The sequence below is a fragment of the Xenopus laevis genome, chromosome 1L (genome assembly GCF_017654675.1).
Source record: "Xenopus laevis strain J_2021 chromosome 1L, Xenopus_laevis_v10.1, whole genome shotgun sequence".
NCBI classification, from domain to species: Eukaryota; Metazoa; Chordata; class Amphibia; order Anura; family Pipidae; genus Xenopus; species Xenopus laevis.
In genome coordinates, this window is record NC_054371.1 from 215,479,013 (window position 1) to 215,501,227 (window position 22,215).

The window sequence follows — 22,215 nt, forward strand, 5'->3', positions numbered from 1 at the left end:
AGTAACTTGTGTTTCGTCAGTTTTGTCAGAAGTCAGTTTACTGGCCAAGAGAAAAACAAGATCTTTTCTACTGAAGCTACATAATGGTCAAAATAGTGATAAAAATACTAAAATCCTAATAGTCTTATTAGTACATATATATTCTACCAATACAAATTCTAAATACTAATTACAATAATACCATCTAAATAGGGAATACAGTAGGGGGAAACTAAATCTGATAGATGTGTCCATTATTAACTAAGATACCAGATCAGACTCAACATAGTAATTTAGGTTTTTTAAAAAAAGTTTTCCCAAAACAATGTACAAATGAGACTAAGTGTCTATGTGTGTTATAGCAAACATGGCATCAAGACCTTACTTTGCTCAAGGTGGCTGTTATGGGCCTTAATGTGCTGCTCCAGGCTCAGCTGCTGCTCATGCAAATCCACAGGGGTGAGGTTAATACCAGTTCCTTCCAGGTAAAGTCTGATTCGCTGTCGCCACTGCCATCTAGGAATAAAGAGGGATTAAAGGAGATGTAAAGGCAAAAAAAATAAAAAATAAATAAAATCCAATTTTTACTTTCTTTAATGAAAAAAGAATCAATCTCCAAAATATACTTTAATCAAAAAATGTGTACTATTTTTATAAGAAACCTGACTGAATGCTGTGAAATTCTCCCTTCATTTACTTGCTCTGACTGCTGCAGATAGGAAACTTCAGACAGTCCCTAACTGCTCTGCAGGGAAACAATTTTCAAACGGCAGGGGAAGCCCCCCCCACCTTACTGCCCAGAACTCAAGCTGCTTTGTTTGTTTCCCTGTAGAACAGCTGGCGACTGTGTAGAGATTCGTATCCACAGCAGTCAAAGCAAGTAAATGAAGGGTGAATTTCACTGAATACATTCAGGTTTCTTATAAAAAACGGTACCGATTTATTATTGGGAATAGGTTTCTTTTTCAGTTAGTAAAGTAAAAATGGGATTTTAATTTTGCATATTTCCAACTCCAGCTGCAGGGACAAAGATCATGGAGCCAGATTTAAACAGATAAACTGGGATTCTAATTGGAGAATTATTTTGCTGCAGCCACTGGTTCTGGATAGTTGGAGAAAGTTTCTATTAAACAATACAAAAACTATAAAATCCACATTAGATTACATGACAACACAGGACCCAGTGCAGTCTGCATGTTCTGATTATTAATCAGTCTTGCTGTATTTGCTTCTATGGCAGATATTATTTGACTTGTGCTGTTTTGATAATTTATGATGGTCCCTAAGCAGCAGCCCAGACCACACTGAGCATGTGCACAGTCTTGGTCTTGCAAAGATTGTTAGCAAAGTTACACGATGACAGCCCCCTGCGGCCAACTTTGAAAGCATAAATTATTTGTTTAATTAGGCTTCTGTTGCAGTAAGCTCATGTTTATGTTTACTATATAAAATAGAACATTTCTTGCATTATTCTATTTCAGACTTTAGTTTCCCTTTAATAAGAAACAATGAAAAAAAAACAGGAGGAAAGACCATAGTGCTAAAAAGAATCATCCCTAGAAGATTAGCCAGCCAAATTCATGTATTATTGTAGGGAATCAGTATCAATCCAGTACACAAGCTGACTCAGCTCAGTACAGTTACTGAATGCAATTGGTTTCTAGTTCTCTGGAGAAAGCACAGAAAAACATACCATATGGGTCTCCAATCAATAGATAAACATATACTCACACCAGTAATGGTTTTCAGACATACAATTTTACACATACAACATTGTTGATATGTTGTACTATGTCTATTTAAGAGCCACTGAAATTGTACGCATTGTTCCTGTGACTAATGGTGGAAGTGACCTTGGTCACCAAAAAAACTGCTTTTATTGGAAATTTATGTTGCAGACCACTACTTTTTATGGTATTGCTCATTTATCCGCCCTGCTATCTGTGTGGAGAAAACAATAGTGTTGTGGAAAGTGCTGTGACCACACAGGCTTTTGCCTTCAATACCTGCCAGCTGTGATACTCTTCACTTCTGTGCAGCCATATCAGGGTTTATCAATACGTGTAAACTGCGAGTGACAGGAGAGTTGGGACACTCATAGTATGTGCAGTTCTCGTAGTCTGTGTGCACTTGGGCATTGTGTGCAGCAACAGCTCCATACTAAGTCCTGATTGGTTACACCAATTTTAGCATTTTGCTTCTTCCAGTTTTCCAGTGTGCAATGCCAGCCCACAGCTCCAGTGGAAACAGGAGGGAAAAGACAACCCTTTAAAGAGGTTTGTTCAGCATACAGTATTTTTACCTATACATTTCTCTAGTGGCATACAAAATAACAGTTGGAGATAAAGGGGAACTTTCTGAAATAATCTCTCTTCACTATCCCTCTCTCAGCATCTGTTTCTCTTCATTCTGTCTTCATGCATCAGTTGGGTGTCAGATAATAATTGACAGTTAGATCCAATATATCTTATAGCTTCCTTTCCTAGCAGATGTATTAGAGCTCACTCAAATAACTGATTCCAGTACAAACAAAATCTAACAAAACAAATGCCTTTTGCACAAATCCTGCATGTAGAGAGACATCATGTCTGGTGATTTTAATAGACCGAGTTCTAATACATCTTCTAGGCAAAATGAGCCCCCACCATACGATATATTGGATTTAATGGTCAATGAATATCTGACACCCAACTCCTGCATGAAGAGAGAATGAAGAGAAACAGATACTGAGAGAGGGATAAACTTGATTATTTCAGAAACGGTAAAAAATATTTAATTGATTATATTTAGAAAACGTCTCATTTCAGTATGCAGCTTATATTAAATTTTCATTTTCATGATAGTTCCCCTTTAATGCGATCACGTGTTTATCCTGCCTGCTTATTAACCAACACTGTACAAGGCACTGCCCTAAGTACAGTCAGAGCATGTATGATAACTGTAGTAAGCAAACTGCCAACCAGCCTCTTTCCTTGCAAGTGAGCTTTCTTTCATACAGATCTTCCAGAAGGCAATTCTAGTCTACTGTGCACAAGTTCTAGTACATTTTTTGGCACCAATCAAAATTGAATTAATCATACCTGAACTCACCACGATAAAGTTTCTGTAGAGCTTCTGGGAAGGACCGAGTGTACCGCACCGGTAAACAAAGGTGTCCTTCAGACCTGTAAAAAAGAGCACTCAGTCATTCTATCTTGTACCTCATCCTATAAAAATGCTCATGTGTGTAAATTGGCTTCACGCCTTGACCGTTATTTGACTTCTAAATTACTCAACAAAAATAAGGGGACTGTGGTGAACTGCAATTCGTAAGGTGCTTGAGTTGCTTCTGGATGAAAAAAAAAAAATCAGTTCAACTTTACTGGCCCTTTGATGGCTCTGACAAAATGGGGTCTTAGTCACAATATATAGGTAAATGTTTTCTTTACACAAACTGTACAGTTAAAGGAGAAGTAAACCTTAAAGGAATTGTTCAGTGTAAAAATAAAAACTGTGTAAATAGATAGGCTGTGCAAAATAAAAAATGTTTCTAATATAGTTAGTTAGCCAAAAATGTAATGTATAAAGGCTGGAGTGATTTGATGTACAACATGTCAGTCAGAACACTACTTCCTGCTTTTCAGCTCTCTTGGTTTACACTGACAGGTTACCCTGGCTACCAGGCAGTAACCAATCAGAGACTTGAGGGGGGGCCACATGGGTCATATCTGTTGCTTTTAAATCTGAGCTGAATGTTGAGGATCAATTGCAAACTCACTGAACAGAAATGTACCATGTGGCCCCCCTTCAAGTCGCTGACTAGCTCAGAGTTAGAGAGCTGAAAAGCAGGAAGTTGGATTCTGGCTGTTTTATTAGACATCTGTTCACTCCAGCCTTTATACATTACATTTTTGGCTAACTAACTATATTAGAAAAATTTTTTATTTTGCACAGCCTATTTATTTACACAGTTTTTATTTTCACACTGAACTGTTCCTTTAAAAATAAGTGAATGTAAAATGAATGAGGGTGCTATTCTAAGCACTTTTGCAATGTACATTATTTATTTATTTTAAATTTCAAGATATTACAGGATACATGTAGTTAATATGAATGAATTTTGTTATAACAGCGCCACCTGCAAACCATTTTCCCACCAGTCTGACCACCAAGTAGTCAAGGAAGTTGTCAGGAGAAAGAAAGAGGCTGTTCTGATGTTCTTCTGCTTAGGAAAGATTTGAGAAAGGTTTCTAATTTTTTTCCTAAGCAGAAGAACATCAGAGCAGCCTCTTTCTTTCTCCTGACAACTTCCTTGACTACTTGGTGGTCAGACTGGTCAGAAAATGACCAGCAGGTGGTGCGGTTGTAACAAAATTCATTCATGTTAACAGTACATGTATCCTTTAATATCTTGGAATTAAAATAAATAATGAATGTACATTGCAAAAGTGCTTAGAACAGTACCCTCATCAATTTTACATTCACATGTTTTTATGGTTTACTTATCCTATAACTCCACATAATAATTTTCCATTGTCGATATGATTGATATCTACATAACAAAAACGTTATTTAAAAAAAAAAGAAGAGGTGCACCTCGCTATTTAACTTGGCACAGGTAACTGAGCGATTGCCTCGCATGCTCACAAACATTATATATACTGAATTAGCAATTAGAATCATGTGCTACACATTCCCTGAGGTGACTGAAAACTCACTTACCTCTCTGGGTCAGTATTAACTCCAATCACTGGTTTGAAGCGGTCCTGTACTTTGCTTGCTGCAAGCAGCATTGTGCCATCGCCTGGAAAAGAACAGAGAATTGGTGAGTGTAAATAACATTTCTGTTTCTGCTCTTTGCCAACAGGGGGAAATTATGATACTATATAGAAATATATGACAGAAAAATCAATCTCTGGAGCATAAAAGTATAATCAGCTAAAGATTTGTTATCTGGCTGAACAATATCCACTGGCACTCACCCAAACAGCACATACCAGGGCCTCCAGGGAACAGGATCTATTAACCAAGCAGACAAAGCAAAACTAAAGGCATACTGAACTCCTTTGAACAAACATTCCAAATGTTACCAAAGAACAAAGAGGAAAAACAAATGGCAAACAATCCCCACAAAAAAAAGCAATGTGTAAATACCTTCACAGAGACCCTGGTATGTGCCAATATTTTACATAATTTCACCGTGATAGTTGCCTATATTTTGTGCAAATATATTTGTTCTCTTTTTACCACGTATAAGGCATGTTTCAGAAGCATAATTAAAGTGAATGCATACTACATAACTGCATATTCAGGGGGTGGTTCACCTTTACGTTAACTTTTAGTGTGTTATAGAATGGCTAATTTTTTATAGTTTTTGAATTTTGAATTATTTGCCTGCTACTTCTGACACTTTCCAGCTTTCGAATGGGGGGTCACTGACCCCATCTAAAAAAACAAATGCTCTGTAAGACTACAAATAATTTAAATATAGTTATTGCTACTTTTTATTACCCATCTTTCTATTCAGGCCCTCTCCTATTCCAGTCTCCTATTCAGATCAGTGCATGATAAATACAGTAGGACCCTAGCAACCAAAATTGCAAACTGGTGAGATGCTGAATAAAAAGCTAAAGAAAAAAAAAAAAAAAAAAAAAAAAAGAGAGAGAGAGCGGATCCCTCAACCCCACTTGAACATAAATGCAAATATCTAAATCCATTATCTTACATTAGAAGATGACAGTCTCTCATAGGGAATACATCACACATTACACTTAAAATCATTAATACTAGCACGGACCTACCCCAGCTACGGAGTATTTAGACTCCAGGAAGGTGTTTCAACCAAGCCCAGAAAAAAAAAAGTTGATTGGAACTGAACCAAAGCTCCTTGTGAAAGCGAAACAATGTAGCCTGAGCGCAGTCAGTAACACATTCAAGTCACTTTCGAGCTTACAAATAATAGGCCTGACCTTTCCCTGTATAAACTTGTGTAGGGAGCTGTATTTGTTCTAAGTTACGATTACAATGTAAGAGCCAAAGACCACTTTCTACCTCCTGCTGATATAATGGCATCAGCCCATCGTACCGTCTCCTCGTCATAGTCTCTTCTTTTCACAAGTCGAACGTCTGCCCCTTCTTTCCTGAGTTAAAAATAAAAAAAGTTAGTTACACACCAGATTGATGCCTTTTTAGAAGTTGTTCTATTAAACCAAGGAAATAGTCTGCCCTTGTCCACCATCAGGGGCGTAACAACAGAGGAAGCAGACCATGCAGCTGCAGGGGGCCCAGAAGGTACACTATAAGCGGTCCCAGGAGGTATAAGGGGACCCTAGGGGGAACACTATAAGGGGGCCCAGAAGGTATAAATGGGCCCAGGAGGTACACTATAAGGAGGGTACACTATAAGGGGGCCCAGGAGGTATAAGGGGGCGCAGGAGGTACACTATAAGGGGGCCCAGGAGGTATAAGGGGGGCCCAGGAGGTACACTATAAGGAGACCCAGGAGGTACACTATAAGGGGGCCCAGGAGGTACACTATAAGGGGGCCCAGGAGGTACACTATAAGGGGGCCCAGGAGGTACACTATAAGGGGGCCCAGGAGGTACACTATAAGGGGGCCCAGGAGGTACACTATAAGGGGGCCCAGGAGGTACACTATAAGGGGGCCCAGGAGGTACACTATAAGGGGGCCCAAGAGGTATAAGTGGGGGACCCAGGAGGTACACTATAAGGAGGCCCAGGAGGTACGCTATAAGGGGTTCCAGGAGGTATAAGGGGGCCCGGGAGGTACTCTACAAGGGGGGACCGGGAGCTACACTATAAGGGGGCCCAGGAGGTACACTATAAGGGGGCCCAGGAGGTACACTATAAGGGGGCCCAGGAGGTACACTATAAGGGGGCCCAGGAGGTACACTATAAGGGGGACAGGAGGTACACTTTAAGGGGGACAGGAGGTACACTTTAAGGGGGACAGGAGGTACACTTTAAGGGGGACAGGAGGTACACTTTAAGGGGGCCCAGGAGGTATAAGGGGGGCCCAGGAGGTATAAGGGGGGCCCAGGAGGTATAAGGGGGCCCAGGAGGTATAAGGGGGGCCCAGGAGGTATAAGGGGGCCCAGGAGGTATAAGGGGGGCCCAGGAGGTATAAGGGGGGCCCAGGAGGTACACTATAAGGGGGCCCAGGAGGTACACTATAAGGGGGGCCCAAGAGGTATAGGGGGGGCCCAAGAGGTATAGGGGGGGCCCAAGAGGTATAGGGAGGGCCCAAGAGGTATAGGGAGGGCCCAAGAGGTATAGGGGGGGCAAGAGGTATAGGGGGGGGCAAGAGGTATAGGGGGGGCAAGAGGTATAGGGGGGCCCAGAAGGTACACTATAAGGGGGCCCAGGAGGTACAAGAAGGCTCAGGAGGTATATGGGGCCCAGGAGGTGTAAGGAGGCCCAGAAGGTTTAAGGGGCCCAGAAGGTTTAAGGGGGCCCAGAAGGTTTAAGGGGGCCCAGAAGGTATAAGGGGGTCCATGAGGCCCTAATTAATAAGCAATTTCAACATATATTGGTAAAACTGGACAACCTCTGGATGTGTTGGGGGACCTAAAATTAATTTGCTGTGGGGCCTAGTGACATCTAGTTATGGCAAGGTGCATGATTCTTTGCTCATAAGGGGCATTGTTCCTTAGTATGTTAATGATACTGCATTTTGTATTGGCAGAGCACTCCGTACAGCTGCTCTACATACATTAAAGAACACCACTCTGAAAAATAGCCTACGCTCATGTGTTTTACAGAGCGGTTACAGGAAAAAAAAAAAAAAAAAAAAAAAAGAAGCAAAGCTTGCCTATAACCAAGGTATCCTTTTGAGTGTTGTATGGCTTTTGCTCCCGCCACACTATGTGTTGCCAGGCAAGACACAGTATGGCAGAAACTCAGATAAAAATGATCTACAGCACAAGCAGGAGGTACACTATAAGGGGGCCCAGGAGGTACACTATAAGGGGGCCCAGGAGGTACACTATAAGGGGGCCCAAGAGGTATAAGTGGGGGACCCAGGAGGTACACTATAAGGAGGCCCCAGGAGGTACGCTATAAGGGGTTCCAGGAGGTATAAGGGGGCCCGGGAGGTACTCTACAAGGGGGGACCGGGAGCTACACTATAAGGGGGCCCAGGAGGTACACTATAAGGGGGCCCAGGAGGTACACTATAAGGGGGCCCAGGAGGTACACTATAAGGGGGCCCAGGAGGTACACTATAAGGGGGACAGGAGGTACACTTTAAGGGGGACAGGAGGTACACTTTAAGGGGGACAGGAGGTACACTTTAAGGGGGACAGGAGGTACACTTTAAGGGGGCCCAGGAGGTATAAGGGGGGCCCAGGAGGTATAAGGGGGGCCCAGGAGGTATAAGGGGGGCCCAGGAGGTATAAGGGGGGCCCAGGAGGTATAAGGGGGCCCAGGAGGTATAAGGGGGGCCCAGGAGGTATAAGGGGGGCCCAGGAGGTACACTATAAGGGGGCCCAGGAGGTACACTATAAGGGGGGCCCAAGAGGTATAGGGGGGGGCCCAAGAGGTATAGGGGGGCCCAAGAGGTATAGGGAGGGCCCAAGAGGTATAGGGAGGGCCCAAGAGGTATAGGGGGGGCAAGAGGTATAGGGGGGGCAAGAGGTATAGGGGGGGCAAGAGGTATAGGGGGCCCAGAAGGTACACTATAAGGGGGCCCAGGAGGTACAAGAAGGCTCAGGAGGTATATGGGGCCCAGGAGGTGTAAGGAGGCCCAGAAGGTTTAAGGGGGCCCAGAAGGTTTAAGGGGGCCCAGAAGGTTTAAGGGGGCCCAGAAGGTATAAGGGGGTCCATGAGGCCCTAATTAATAAGCAATTTCAACATATATTGGTAAAACTGGACAACCTCTGGATGTGTTGGGGGACCTAAAATTAATTTGCTGTGGGGCCTAGTGACATCTAGTTATGGCAAGGTGCATGATTCTTTGCTCATAAGGGGCATTGTTCCTTAGTATGTTAATGATACTGCATTTTGTATTGGCAGAGCACTCCGTACAGCTGCTCTACATACATTAAAGAACACCACTCTGAAAAATAGCCTACGCTCATGTGTTTTACAGAGCGGTTACAGGAAAAAAAAAAAAAAAAAAAAAAAGAAGCAAAGCTTGCCTATAACCAAGGTATCCTTTTGAGTGTTGTATGGCTTTTGCTCCCGCCACACTATGTGTTGCCAGGCAAGACACAGTATGGCAGAAACTCAGATAAAAATGATCTACAGCACAAGCAAATATATAATCGAATCGCTTACCTTAGACTCTGGACAATATGCTCAACATTTTCTGAGTGAATATTATATCGCTGCAGAAGACCATTGTAACTGGATCCCTTTAATGCAAGCTGGAAATAATAAGATACACTGTATTAGATTAATGGATCCCAAAACGTGTAACTGCCCCAAGTGTAGTTATAGTCAGATTTTGGTTGAGCATCTATTTGCCTACATACACAAAAAAGCCAAGTTTGAGTATTAGTCAGGGGAATCTTATATTTAAGGGACCTGAACTTAAAAACATCTGAAAACCACTGTATCTGGATCTGGTATCTACTTTCACCTGGAAAAGTACTGGGGCAAATTCCCAGTTAAATTGTGGCCTGGTACAATGTGTTCCCAGGCAGTCATGAATCGGAATGGCAAACTAGAGCTAAGGCCCCATAAACAGGCAGATATTAGCTTCTGACAGATTAAGTTGGCAGTTTATTGCCCAGTGTATGGGGCCCGTCGGGCTTCCCCAATCATATCTGTATGAAAGTTGGCCAGATTTCGATTGGCTTGGCATCAGAATCCGGTCGGATTGAGGACCGCATTGGTTAGTGGATGCAGTCCTTGATCCGACCACCTGTTTTATCCTCGTTATAATCCGATTGTTGTGCCCTAGGGACCACTATCTGATAATCACGATATTGCACATCTTGCAAAACGAGCAGATCTCCATTTGTATGGACAGCTTTAGGTGGCCATAAATGTATCATTTACGATCATTCTTGGAAAAGATGTTTCCAGGAAAGATCGTTCGTTTCAATACACACTTGAAGAGCTGAATCGTCAGATATGCAGACAGAAACAATAGAATTCTACCTGTATCTGATAATTCAGCACTAACAATGGATGATCTTTGGGTGCATTCAAAGGCACACAATCTAAATTTTCCGTCCAGCCCGATCGACGAGCCGACCAATATCCAAGTCTTCTGTCGATATTGGCTCTTTTCCCACCATACATGCACCGAATATCGTACAAAAATTCGTTTCGTACAATATCAGTGCGTCTATGGCCACCTTAAACAGTGGGCGATGTGCGGGTGCCTTCAATGGCGCCCGATCAAAATTTTCCGCCTGGGCCAATGAAGGAACCGACAGATATCCAAGTCTTCTGCCAATATCATTTGGCTCGTCTCCGGCCATACACACACTGAATATCGTACGCAAATTCTGTATATCTGTACGTCTATGGCCACCTTTCTAAAAAACACGTTCACTCCTATTGCATGGGTGTATACATTACTGTATGCATTCCTCCCAACATTTTGGAAATAGAAAGAGGGACAAAAAGATCTGATACGTGGAGTGCGGCAGAAATTTTGACCATGCCCATTTTTGTGGCCACACCCCCTAATTACCATGCAACTTTTACAAAATTTGCTAATGAAGGTGAATTGCCCTTGTGAGTCTAAGTTTTCCCAAGAGACCTCCTTATCTTAAATTGTTACAAAAGTATCTTTCTGGAGTCTCTGCCAAAAGCTAGAAACTTTGTATCTTTTTCTGGCTGTTCAGTGAGATCAAAAAGAAAGTCTGGACATTTCAGTAACAATCCGGGACTGCCAGTTTAGCTGTCAAAATCGGAACTGTCCTGCGAAAAAACGGGACAGTTGGGAGGTATGCCCTAGAGCACATCAGTTATTTTGCTTAATGTTGCCCTTCACCCATTTGTTTCAAGACAAACCACCAGTGATTTTCCACAGAGCACATGCTTTATCGCTTAACGCATATAACATCACACTCCAGCTCTAGCAAGTTATTTCAGCATATACATTTACCGCATACCAGAAGCCCTGAAACCCTGGATAGTCCTGTATGTAATTTTATCTCCATACTGTGACTATTCCTGTCTTATATCCAAGAGTCTTAACCCCGCAAAACAAAATATTTACCTTTTTTTATAAATTCCATTTTATGTTCTATTTGCATCCACCTTAACTCCTTTTAGAACATAAGTTTGCTTAACTGCACATTAACTGGACTCTTTGCCATTCAAATACATACCAGAATTAACCTAATGATCTGGTTACTATGATCCAGTTTACCCTAGCAACCAGGCAGTGGTTTGAATGAGATGCTGGAAGATGACAATATGAGGCCTGAATAATAAAGTAATAAAAACCCATTCTATACCACGCTTACTTTTTATTTAAAGTTTTCCAAATGAACATGAATAACAATGAGTATGAACAGAAAATAAAAAAAGAGAGAAAGTGAGAATAGAGATCAGTTTGGGTGATAAATCCAGTAGCCGATGGTAGGGTGCTTCATCTAACCAAGTGTATAACATACAGGTATGGGACTGGTTATCCAGAATGCTACAGACCTAGGGTTTTCTGCATAACGGATCTTTCCATAATTTGGATCTTCATACCTTAAGTCTACTAGAAAATCATGTAAACATTAAATAAACCCAATAGGCTGGTTTTGCCTCCAATAAGAATTAATTATATCTTAATTGGGTCAAGTAGAAGCTACTGTGTTTTTATTACAGAGAAAAAGAAAATCATTTAAAATTATGATTATTTGGGAGATGGCCTTTCTGTAATTTGGAGCTTTCTGGATAACGGGTTTCAGATAACAGGTCCTATACATGGTGAACTATTGCTTTTTCTCCTATTATCTCCTCTTTATCACTGGACTAGTAAATACAATTCTGTCTCAAAGAAATAGTGCTTACGACACCAACTGTAAACTTTGATGCAAATAGTTTCCACTTTCCACTCCTTCTTATTTTCCGTATAAACAATGAGATAAATTAAGGTGAAACGAGGTTAAGCTGTTTTTGAAAAGGTGAATCAGATTAACCCATTAAAGGAAAACTATACCCCTCAAACAATGTAGGTCTCTATTAAAAGATACTGAGTAAAACAGCTCATGTGTAAAATCCTGCTTCATGTAAATTAACCATTATCATAATAATATACTTTTTTAGTAGTATGTGCCATTGGGTAAATATAAATAGAAAATTGCCATTTTAAAAAATAAGGGCCGCCCCCGAGATCGTAAGATTCACTGTGCACACATACAAACCACATGTTAGGTCACATGAGCCAATTAACAGACAGAGTTCTACCTTTTGCTTCCTCACTTCTTCCTGTTATAGTTAGTGCTGTAGTATTTCTGGTCAGGTGATCTCTGAGGCAGCACAGATAGAGTCACGAAATGGTGGTTCAAGGCAAGAGATGTAAAAGGGCAGTATTTATGTAAATATATATTCCAGTTTGGTAAGATTCTTTAATATGTCATTCAATTTGATATAAACTATCTGTTGCTTAAGTATTCATTTTGGGGGTATAGTTTTCCTTTAAATAGGATTTTTCACTCCATCATAATTTTACAAACTTCACAAAGAATGATGAACTAAACTCACTGGTGCAGAATTGACCTTCTCAAAAGCAGCTACAGGTATGGGACTTGTTATCCAGAATGTTCGGGACTTGGAACTTTCCGGATAACGGATCTTTCCGTAATTTGAATCTTCATACACTAGTCAAAAATCATGTAAACATTAAATAAACCCAATAGGCTAGTTTTGCCTGCAATAAGGATTAATTATATCTTGGTGGGGATCAATTACAAGGTAATTTTTATTATTACAGAGAAAAAGGAAAAGGTTTTTAAAAATTTGGATTATTTGTATAGAATGGTTAATTCGGAGCTTTCTGGATAACGGGTTTCCGGATATCGGATCCTATACCTGCACATATTCTGTGAATAAGCTGCAGCTGCAACCAGCCATAGGTTTCCATTTGTGTGTGTGCTAGATTGAATAACACTAGCAAATAATTTGATATGCTGGAAAACATTTATCAGTGTCATACAAACCACAGATATCAGGGCAGTTCATAGCAGAGGGCAGAAAATAGAACTGGAAAGGATCACAAAAAAGCACTTTCACTCCTATTGCATGGGTGTACACATTACTGTATGCATACCTCCCAACATTTGGAAAAAGAAAGAGGGACAAAAAGCTTTGCTGCGTGGAGTGCATCGGAAATGTTTTGACCACACCCATTTTTGTGGCCACACCCCCTAATAATCATGTAAATTTTACAAAATTTGGCAGGTTATGAAAGCTTCAACACATTTCTGTGTTATTACGATTTGGCTAATGAAGGTGAATTGCCCTTGTGAGCCTAAGTTTTCCCAAGAGACCTCCTTATCTTAAATTGTTACAAAAGTATCTAAGTATCTTTCTGGACTCTCTGCCAAAAGCTAATTAACTTAGAAACTTTGTATCTTTTCTTGGCTGTTCCGTGTAGGAGATTAAAGAGAAAGTCGGGACATTTCATTAACAAACCTGGGACTGCAGGTTGAGCTGTCAAAATTGTGACTGTGCCACTGAAAACGGACAGTTGGGAGGTATGCCAACAATACAGGTATCGGATCAATTATCTGGAAACCAATTATCTGGAAAACTCTAAATAACGGCAAAGCCTTTCCCCATGACTCCATTTTATCCAAATTGTTTCCTTTTTCTCTGCAATAATAAGACAGTACCTTGTACTTGATCCAAACTAAGATATAATTAATCCTTATTGGAGGCAAAACCAGCTTATTGGGTTTATTTAATATTTTCTAGTAGACAAGCTATAAAAATCCATGACTTATAATATCCTTATATTTTACAATAGGGGGTACTTTATTCACTATATAATCATGTGCTTAATTCCAGTCACAATCAGTTACCCCTGCACAGCAGAATATAGAATCTACCAGCCTTTGTATAAAGCATTTGTTGCATCTTAAGTGAAAATCACATCACAGTACAGGTATGGGATCCCTTATCTGGAAACCCATTATCCAAAAAGCTCCGAATTACGGAAAGACCGTCTCTCAGACTCCATTTTATCCAAATTTTTAAAAACAATGTTGTTTTTCTCTGTAACAATAAAACAGTACCTCATACTTGATCCAAACTAAGATATAATTAATCCTTATTGGAAGCAAAGCCAGCCTATTGGGTTTATTTAATGTTTACTTGATTTTCTAGTAGATTTAAAGGGGAATTCAACCTGTTCGTAAAAAACCCGTACCCCCCAACCCAGGTAGACCCCCTCCCCCCAAGCTAACTACCCCCCCCCCCCGAGGAGATGCCCCATACTCCATACTTACCCCTCGGCGCAGATTCTTCCACCTGAGTTCCACGCCTCCATCTTCCGCGATCTCTGTAAGCTGACTGAGAGATCAGTATTTCTGCACATGCGCAGTTGGAGCAGTTTGCCGGTTCGTGACAACTGCGCATGCGCGAAATGACACAGAAATTGCTGATCTCTCAGTCATCTTCGAGATCGAGGAAGATGGATGCGTGCAACTCCGCTGGAAGAAAGTGCGGCTAGGGGTAAGTATGGAGTATGGGGTATTTCCCGGGGGGGGGGGTAGTTAGCCTGGGGGAAGAGGGTCTACCTGGGGGGGGGTACAGGTTTTTTTACGAACAGATTGAATTCTCCTTTAAGGGATAAAGATCCAAATTATGGAAAGATCCGTTATCCGGAAAACACCAAGGCCCAGGCATTCTAGAAAACAGGTCCCATACCTGTATAAGACAGAAAAAAATTAAAAAAATGGTAACCTACAACTACTATCTACTGCACTAAAATAACATTTGGGCTGCATATATGAGTCCAGAAGGCTATTGCCCTCAATACAGGCCTTGCTCAAAACTGATGGACACACTTCTAACTGATAACTATTAGCTACAAATCAAGGCAAAGGTTATAAACAGCTATATAAAGCAACACTCTGACTGAAATACAAAAGGACTAATGGCTGACTGCCACGTCAGTGTTCCAAAAACCTCAATTTCCACATCCCTGATGTTGCACAAGTTGCCTACAAGAATCTAAACCAGAAGTCACAAGGAATACGCATGTTAAAGGTAATTGTACTGAAAACAATTAATCTTTGGGATTCTTGGAGCGGTCCTAAGGGAAAATAAATGTCATACCTGCCATAGATTTACCTATTTTAGCAACTTTAATAAAACAATGAATATTTGGCATTCTGGGAGCTGTTGCTTTCCTGCGTGGGTCCATTTTTTGAAACCCGTACCCTATCCTACAATTTGACCCGCATTTTCCTGCTACCCAACCTGAGCCGCAATAGGCCAACTAACCTTTCAACCAGGAGGACATGCAAAACTGGAAGTGACGTCACATTTGGCAGGAAGTGACGTCGCATTTGCCCGGAGGCGATGTTGCTCTGGTGCCGAATCTTCCACAAAAAATGTAAAAACTGGAAGAACCACAAGGGTGGGTTGGAGGGATCAAGCCCACACCTTTGTTGGGTGCCCAGCTGTGTTACCTGTGGACTGCCCACACAGCCAAGGAATTGGGGACTTTTTTTTCCCCAAAACCCGATGCAGGACCCCAGCAACCAGGAAGTCATCTTTTAAATAGCTGAGCTGTCAATCAAATATCAGTAATCAATCAATTACTTTCACTTTCCATTCAACACTTCCTACATGTCACTGCCCTACTCACATTTCCCCTTCCCTGCTCAGGTTCTTTAATTATGTAGGGCATTGTGCATGGACATGAGACCCCCCATTCCTGTGCATACACAAGATTTTGGGGTGTCTTAATAACAGTGTCTACAAAATGGCTCCTGTCAGCTTGCTGTGATTGTGGAATTCCAAGAGTGAAGGAAACAACATTTAAATAAATATAAAGTGTAAGTAAAGTTTATTTTGCACAACTAACATGAGAAAATAATTTGGAATTATTTCTTAGGGTGACAGGTCCCCTTTAAAGCTTTCTGTTCAAGCCTTTTCACTTCTAATCTGCTGAATGGTTATACATTACCAACCAAAGCACAGAGCTGCAGAGTAAAAAATAAAATAAAAAAAGTAATTTATAAAATGCAAGTATAATTGAAAAAATGTGCTTCTGACTACACCTCACTGAATATGAACTGCCCCTTTAAGAGAGGCCATGCTGGATTCAAGTACTAATCTGTGTGTGACCTCTGTACAGCCAGGCTTGTCCTACACATGGCTCATATGAATCCCCATTAGAGGGAGCAGTTAGCTCCACCTCCTCATCCACAAAACGAAAGGAAGGTGAAGCTGCAAAAGTCTATTGAACTCCATTATTTTTCGCATAGTCTTTATAATGTACACAGGCTTATACAAAAAGAGTGAAACAATTTTCAGTGGAAATAAAGGACAAGGAAAACCTTATTCACTGAGCAGTGCCAATATCCCTAGAAGCCCTGCAGGAAATCCAATGGCTCCAATGTTTTTTCCCTTTTTGAAAATGTGCAGCGGCTCAGAGAGGGGAAAAGAAAACTAATGTAGCGCCACCATCTTACTTATCTTTCCCAATCCTTGACTCGCGAGTACGCAGTACAGTAAAATCCAAAATCGTACCCTACCTCGCATGAGTGTATAGCTGACGATTTTTTCCTTAAAGGAACAGTTCAGTGTAAAAATAAAAACCATATAAATAGGCTGTGCAAAATAAAAAATGTTTTTAATAATAATACTGTAAAAAAAAAAATGTAATGTATAAAGGATGGAGTGACTGGATGTGTAACATAATAGCCAGAACACTACTTCCTGCTTTTCAGCTCTCTAACTCTGAGTTAGTCAGCGACATGGGGGGGGGCTACATGGGACATAACTGTTCAGTGAGTTTGTAATTGATCCTCAGCATTCAGCTCAGATTCAAAAGCAACAGTTATGACCCATGTGCCCCCCCCCCTCAAGTCACTGATTGGTTACTGCCTGGTAACCAATCAGTGTATACCAAGAGAGCTGAAAAGCAGGAAGTAGTGTTCTGGCTATTATGTTACACATCCAGCCATGCCAGCCTTTATACATTATATTTTTGGTAAACTATATTGAAAACATTTTTTATTTTGCACAGACTATCTATTTACCCAGTTTTTATTTTTACACCGAACTGTGCATTTAAAAGAGCACCAATGGATCATGTGTTCCTTGTCCTTTAAAACTCTTAAAATCTTTAATGTCACAAACTGCAATAGCTAAAATTGTGTACATGAAACCAACCCTCCCATTCACCTTGAATAGGAAGAGGCTGCACCCCATGAAGCCTAGAAACAACCGTGTCTTGCCTAAAAATGCAGCCATGGGTGTTTTCCAGTTGTATGTAACTGCACTGAATGCTTGGAAGCAATTCCACTTTTAAAATAAATTGGGTAAGATTAAAGGGGTGGTTCACCTTCAAGTTAACTTTTAATGTATTATAGACTGTCCAATTTTAAGCACATTTTCAATTGGTCTTCATTATTTTTATTTTTTTTATAGTTTTCTAAATTATTTGTCTTTCTTCTTCTAACTCTTTCCAGCTTTCAAACAGGGGTCACTGATCCCAACTAAGATATAATTAATCCTTATTGGAAGCAAAACCAGCCTATTGGGTTTATTTAATGTTTACATGATTTTCTAGTAAAGGGATGGTCACCTTTAAATTAACTTTTTGCATGATGTAGAGAGAGATATTCGTAGACAATTTGCAATTGGTTTTAATTTTTTATTATTTGTGGTTTTTGAGTTATTTAGCTTTTTAATCAGCAGCTCTCCAGTTTGCAATTTCATCGGGAGTGTTAGGGTGCAAATTATCCTGACATACATTGATCTGAATAAGAGACTGGAATATGAATAAGAGAGGCCTGAATAGAAAGATGAGTAATATAAAGTAGCAATAACAATAACTTTGTAGTCTTACAGAGCATTTAATTCTGAGATGGGGTCAGTGACCCCCATTTGAAAGCTGGAAAGAGTCAGAAGAAGAAGGCAAATAATTTAGAAACCATCATCCAGTGCATCATGCTTACTACTGATGCGTTTCGTGCCCCATGACACTTTCTCAGAGTATCACATGTCTAATTGCACACATCTCTCCACACATTTATTTTTTAAAAATCTTTTAAAACAATAATAGCTATAAACAAGATATACCCACACATGCTCAAGTGTCAATTGACAACTGACCCCTATATATTGTTGCTACTTTGTATTACTCATCTTTCTATTCAGTCCTCTCCTATGCATATTCGAGTTTCTTATTCAAATCAATGCATGGTTGCTAGGGTAGTTTGGACCCTAGCAACCAGATTGCTGAAATTGCAAACCGCAGAGCTGCTGAATAAAAAGCCAAATAATTTAAAAATCACAAATAATAAAAAATGAAAAACAATTGCAAATTGTCTCAGAATATCATTCTTTACATCGTACTAAAAGTTTATAATACACAAAAGCCATGAATATCCTGTAAATTATATCCTTATAAACGGTGAGTTCTGATGTCATCAGTTATAAACGGTGAGTTCTGATGTCATTTCTGTCACATGGTTCATTGAAATTTGTGTATTATAATAAATAAAGTACCCCCAGTTGCAAAATATGAGGATATTAGAAGTTACCTCGGAGTTCCATGACCTGTATAAAAACACTCGGCCTTCGGCCTCGTGTTTTTATATGGTCATTATACTCCTCGGTAACTTATAATATCCCTATATTTTACAAGAGGGGGTACTTTATTCACTATATAATATACTGCCAGTATCGCAGTCCAGCCAGTCAAACAATGATTGTTAGGCTAGTATTACACAAGGCATTTTCTCGGATGGTTGATCCAGGGGCTGGTCCGATTGTCATTTTGGAGTCAGGAAGGAATTTTTTCCCCTTCTTGAGGCAAACTGGAGAGGCTTCAAATGGGGTTTTTAGCCTTCCTCTGTATCAACTAGCAGGTTAAAAAAAGTTAAAAGGTTGAACCTAACTTACTATGTTACTATGTAATATCGCCTGGCAAGACACTGGCCTTATCTGAAAACACTGCTGCTTGGAATGTACGTGGCAGCCTCAACAATGCGAGGAGGAGAGATAAGGAGATTATTTGAAAACACTTTTAAAGCTTGTGTAAAAATTAAAGGGCATTATAAATCAGGGAAATAATACAAATACAATATCCCTTTCAAGGGGGTAAGGATGCCACCCTACTTTAGAAGTGCCCGAGGTTGCTGTATACACATCAGCATTGGAATTAAAGGATCAAGGGACTGTTGCAGGTAGACAGGAACCCAGTAATGTCAACCAAGTCACATTTTAGCAGTTGTACGCCTACAACTCCCAGAATGCCTCTGTCAGTCTTTGAGATCCCGACAGTTGCACTTATACAACACCTGGAGAGTGCCAGGCCTACAACTCCCAGAATGCCTCTGTCAGCCTTTGAGATCCTGACAGCTGCACTTATACAACAGCTGGAGAGTGCCAGGCCTACAACTCCCAGAATGCCTCTGTCAGCTTTGAGATCCAGAGAGCTGTACTTATATAACAGCTGGAGAGTGCCAGGCCTACAACTCCCAGAATGCCTCTGCCAGCTTTGAGATCCAGAGAGCTGTACTTATAGAACAGCTGGATAGTGCCAGGCCTACAACTCCCAGAATGCCTCCGTCAGCCTTTGAGATCCTGAGAGCTGCACTTATACAAAAGCTGGAAAGTGCCAGGCCTACAACTCCCAGAATGCCTCTGTCAGGCTTTGAGATCCTGAGAGCTGTACTTATAGAACAGCTGGAGAGTGCCAGAGCCTGCTCTATGTAATACACGCATCAAATTGCTGCTACAAAATCACATTTCACACAAGGGGCCCCTTAAAAAGTAGGACTCTGGGACACACATCATCTCTGCCCTAACAAAACTAACATAATAATGAGCCCTGACTAACGGATTTCACACACATTCAACCAGTGAATATCAATACACTCAATAGAAGGGGTGGGGATGTGGGAGTTGTGTTTAAAGGGGCGGTTCACCTTTAGGGCAGAGACACACATGGAGATTCGGGGAGATTAGTCGCCCGGCAACAGATCGCCTTTTCTTTGGGCGACTAATCTCCCCGAATTGCCTTCCCGCCGGCTACAATCTAAATCGCAAGCGGAATGGCACTCGGATCATTTAGTTTTCCGAAATTGCCTCTCGAGGAAACTTCGGGCGACTTAAGAAAACGAAGTGCTCCGAGTGCCATCCCGCCGGCGATTTAGATTCTAGTCAGCGGGAAGGCAGTTTGGGGAGATTATTCGCCCTAAGAAAAGGAGATTTGTCGCTGGGCGACTAATCTCCCCGAATCGCCACGTGTGTCTCTGCCCTAATGTTTACTTTTAGAAAGTTATACAATGGCTAATTCTAATCAAACTTTCAATTGGTCTTCACTTTATTCATAGTTTTTGAAGTATTTGCCACTTCTGACTCTCAATTGGGGATCACTGACCCCATCTAAAAAAAACACTCTGTAAGGCTACGAATGTATTGTTATTGCTACTTTTTATTCAGATCCTCTCCGATTCATATTCCAGTCTCTTATGCAAATCAACGCATGGTTGCTAGGGTAATTTGGACCCTAGCAACCAGATTGCTGAAATTACAAACTGGAGAGCTGCTGAATAAAAAGCTAAATAACTCAAAAACCGCAAATAATAAAAAATGAAAACCAAAGGCAAATTGTCTCCGAATATCCCTCTCTACATCATTCTAACAAGTGAACAACCCGTTTAAGAGACTGACATTGGACATACCGCTGCGACAAGACTGGAAGCCCACCTGTCACCCTATTGACTTTCAAACTCACCAAGTCCCTCAGCTCTTCCTCACTGAGCCCCGTGGAACGATACCGCTGCTGCTCGAACTCATAGCGCGTTGTCTTGGTCACCACAGCCACCTTAGACGGACGGAAGCCCTCAGTAGAGCCTGCCCCCGAGAACGCCCGGCGACAACTTACTCCACGCGGGACCCGTAGAGCCGAACCACCGCAAACGGAGCACAGGAGGCGCAGGCTCATGGTTGTTAAGAGGGAAAAAAAGAGCCCGCAGCCCTAACGAGTCCTTCGCGCTCCCGCCTGAAAACCCAGTGCTAAAAAGTTCCCGCAGTGTGGGACAAATCTGGGCACCTGTTTCCAAGCACACTTCCGGTTTGCGCGCGCACGTACACCATTCTCTGACAGCACGCTAGGAAAGTGGGCGTGAGCTGCGGGGTGCGTAAAGCGGCAGCTTGTGATTGGCTCTGTGTAGACAAAAGGAGCAGTACAGTCCCACGTGATGTAAACATCACTTTTCAAAACACTCAATTTTTAGGCATTAGAATATGTCAGGTTGGCTGGTTGGCTGATTGGGCTACTAATTTAAAGTCCAGGCGGGTTTTGAAAGTACAAACTAGGCAAGGTACGGATTTGGCCTACTCTTTGGGCCTTTGGCTGGTCTTTACTTTGGAAACCAGACAAATTTTTTTCTTGCCCCAATGTGTCAGGCCTGCGTCTCCCAATGCATGTTGGGTACTATAGTTTTTGCTTAACAATTGCATGCAATGGGACTGACTTGTGTAAAAGCTGGGAAATACCAGATTTTGGGCTCAGTATTCTCGCATTTTCCGGCGACTTTCATAAATTTCAGACAATTTTGGGGCAAAGATCTACTGGCCACCAGAATAACTATAGCATACCTCCCAACATTTTGGAAGTAAAAAGAGGGACAAAAAAAATTTTTCCGCATGTAGCGCAGCATTTTTTGACCACACCCCTTTCTGTGGCCACACCCCCTAATTACCATGTTTGTTTTACAAAATTTGCCAGGTTATGAAAGTTTGAAAATATTTCTCCTTATCTAAACTGTGTTTTTGTGTCTCAAAATTGTTACAAAGTATCTTATTTGCACCTGTTAGCTGTTCTGGGCTCTCTGCTAAAAGCGAATTGAATGAGAAACTTTGTTTCTTTTTCTGGCTGTTCAGTGCAGAGAAAAGAGGGACTTTCCAGTACAAATGAGGGACTGCGGGTTGAGCTGTCAAAAGAGGGACTGTCCCTCCGAAAAAGGGATAGTTGGGAGGTATGCTATAGGTTGAATTGTTTTACCAATATTTATTGAAATTGTATATGTATTCGAGCCCCTCCCTCTCTGTAGTTCTATCTACCTTCCTCTTATCCTCCCCCACCCTGCA

General features: G+C 41.3%; 1 protein-coding gene across 2 annotated transcripts in view; it reads right to left on the reverse strand.

The window, feature by feature from the left end:
* LOC108718411 (NAD kinase 2, mitochondrial) overlaps positions 1-21,222 on the reverse strand; it is a 36,038-nt gene extending 14,816 nt beyond the window's left edge. The window contains exons 1-6 of one of the 2 annotated variants that reach the window (XM_018266379.2): positions 20,858-21,222; positions 9,256-9,344; positions 6,010-6,098; positions 4,681-4,762; positions 3,060-3,143; positions 365-495 (exon numbers count right to left, since the gene is read on the reverse strand). In XM_018266379.2, the coding sequence (XP_018121868.1) occupies positions 365-495; positions 3,060-3,143; positions 4,681-4,762; positions 6,010-6,098; positions 9,256-9,344; positions 20,858-21,067 (685 nt within the window). In that variant the 5' untranslated portion in view covers positions 21,068-21,222. The remainder of the gene's footprint in view (positions 1-364; positions 496-3,059; positions 3,144-4,680; positions 4,763-6,009; positions 6,099-9,255; positions 9,345-20,857) is intronic. The other variant, XM_018266386.2, reaches the window with a different exon arrangement.
* Positions 21,223-22,215: the final 993 nt, after the last annotated feature.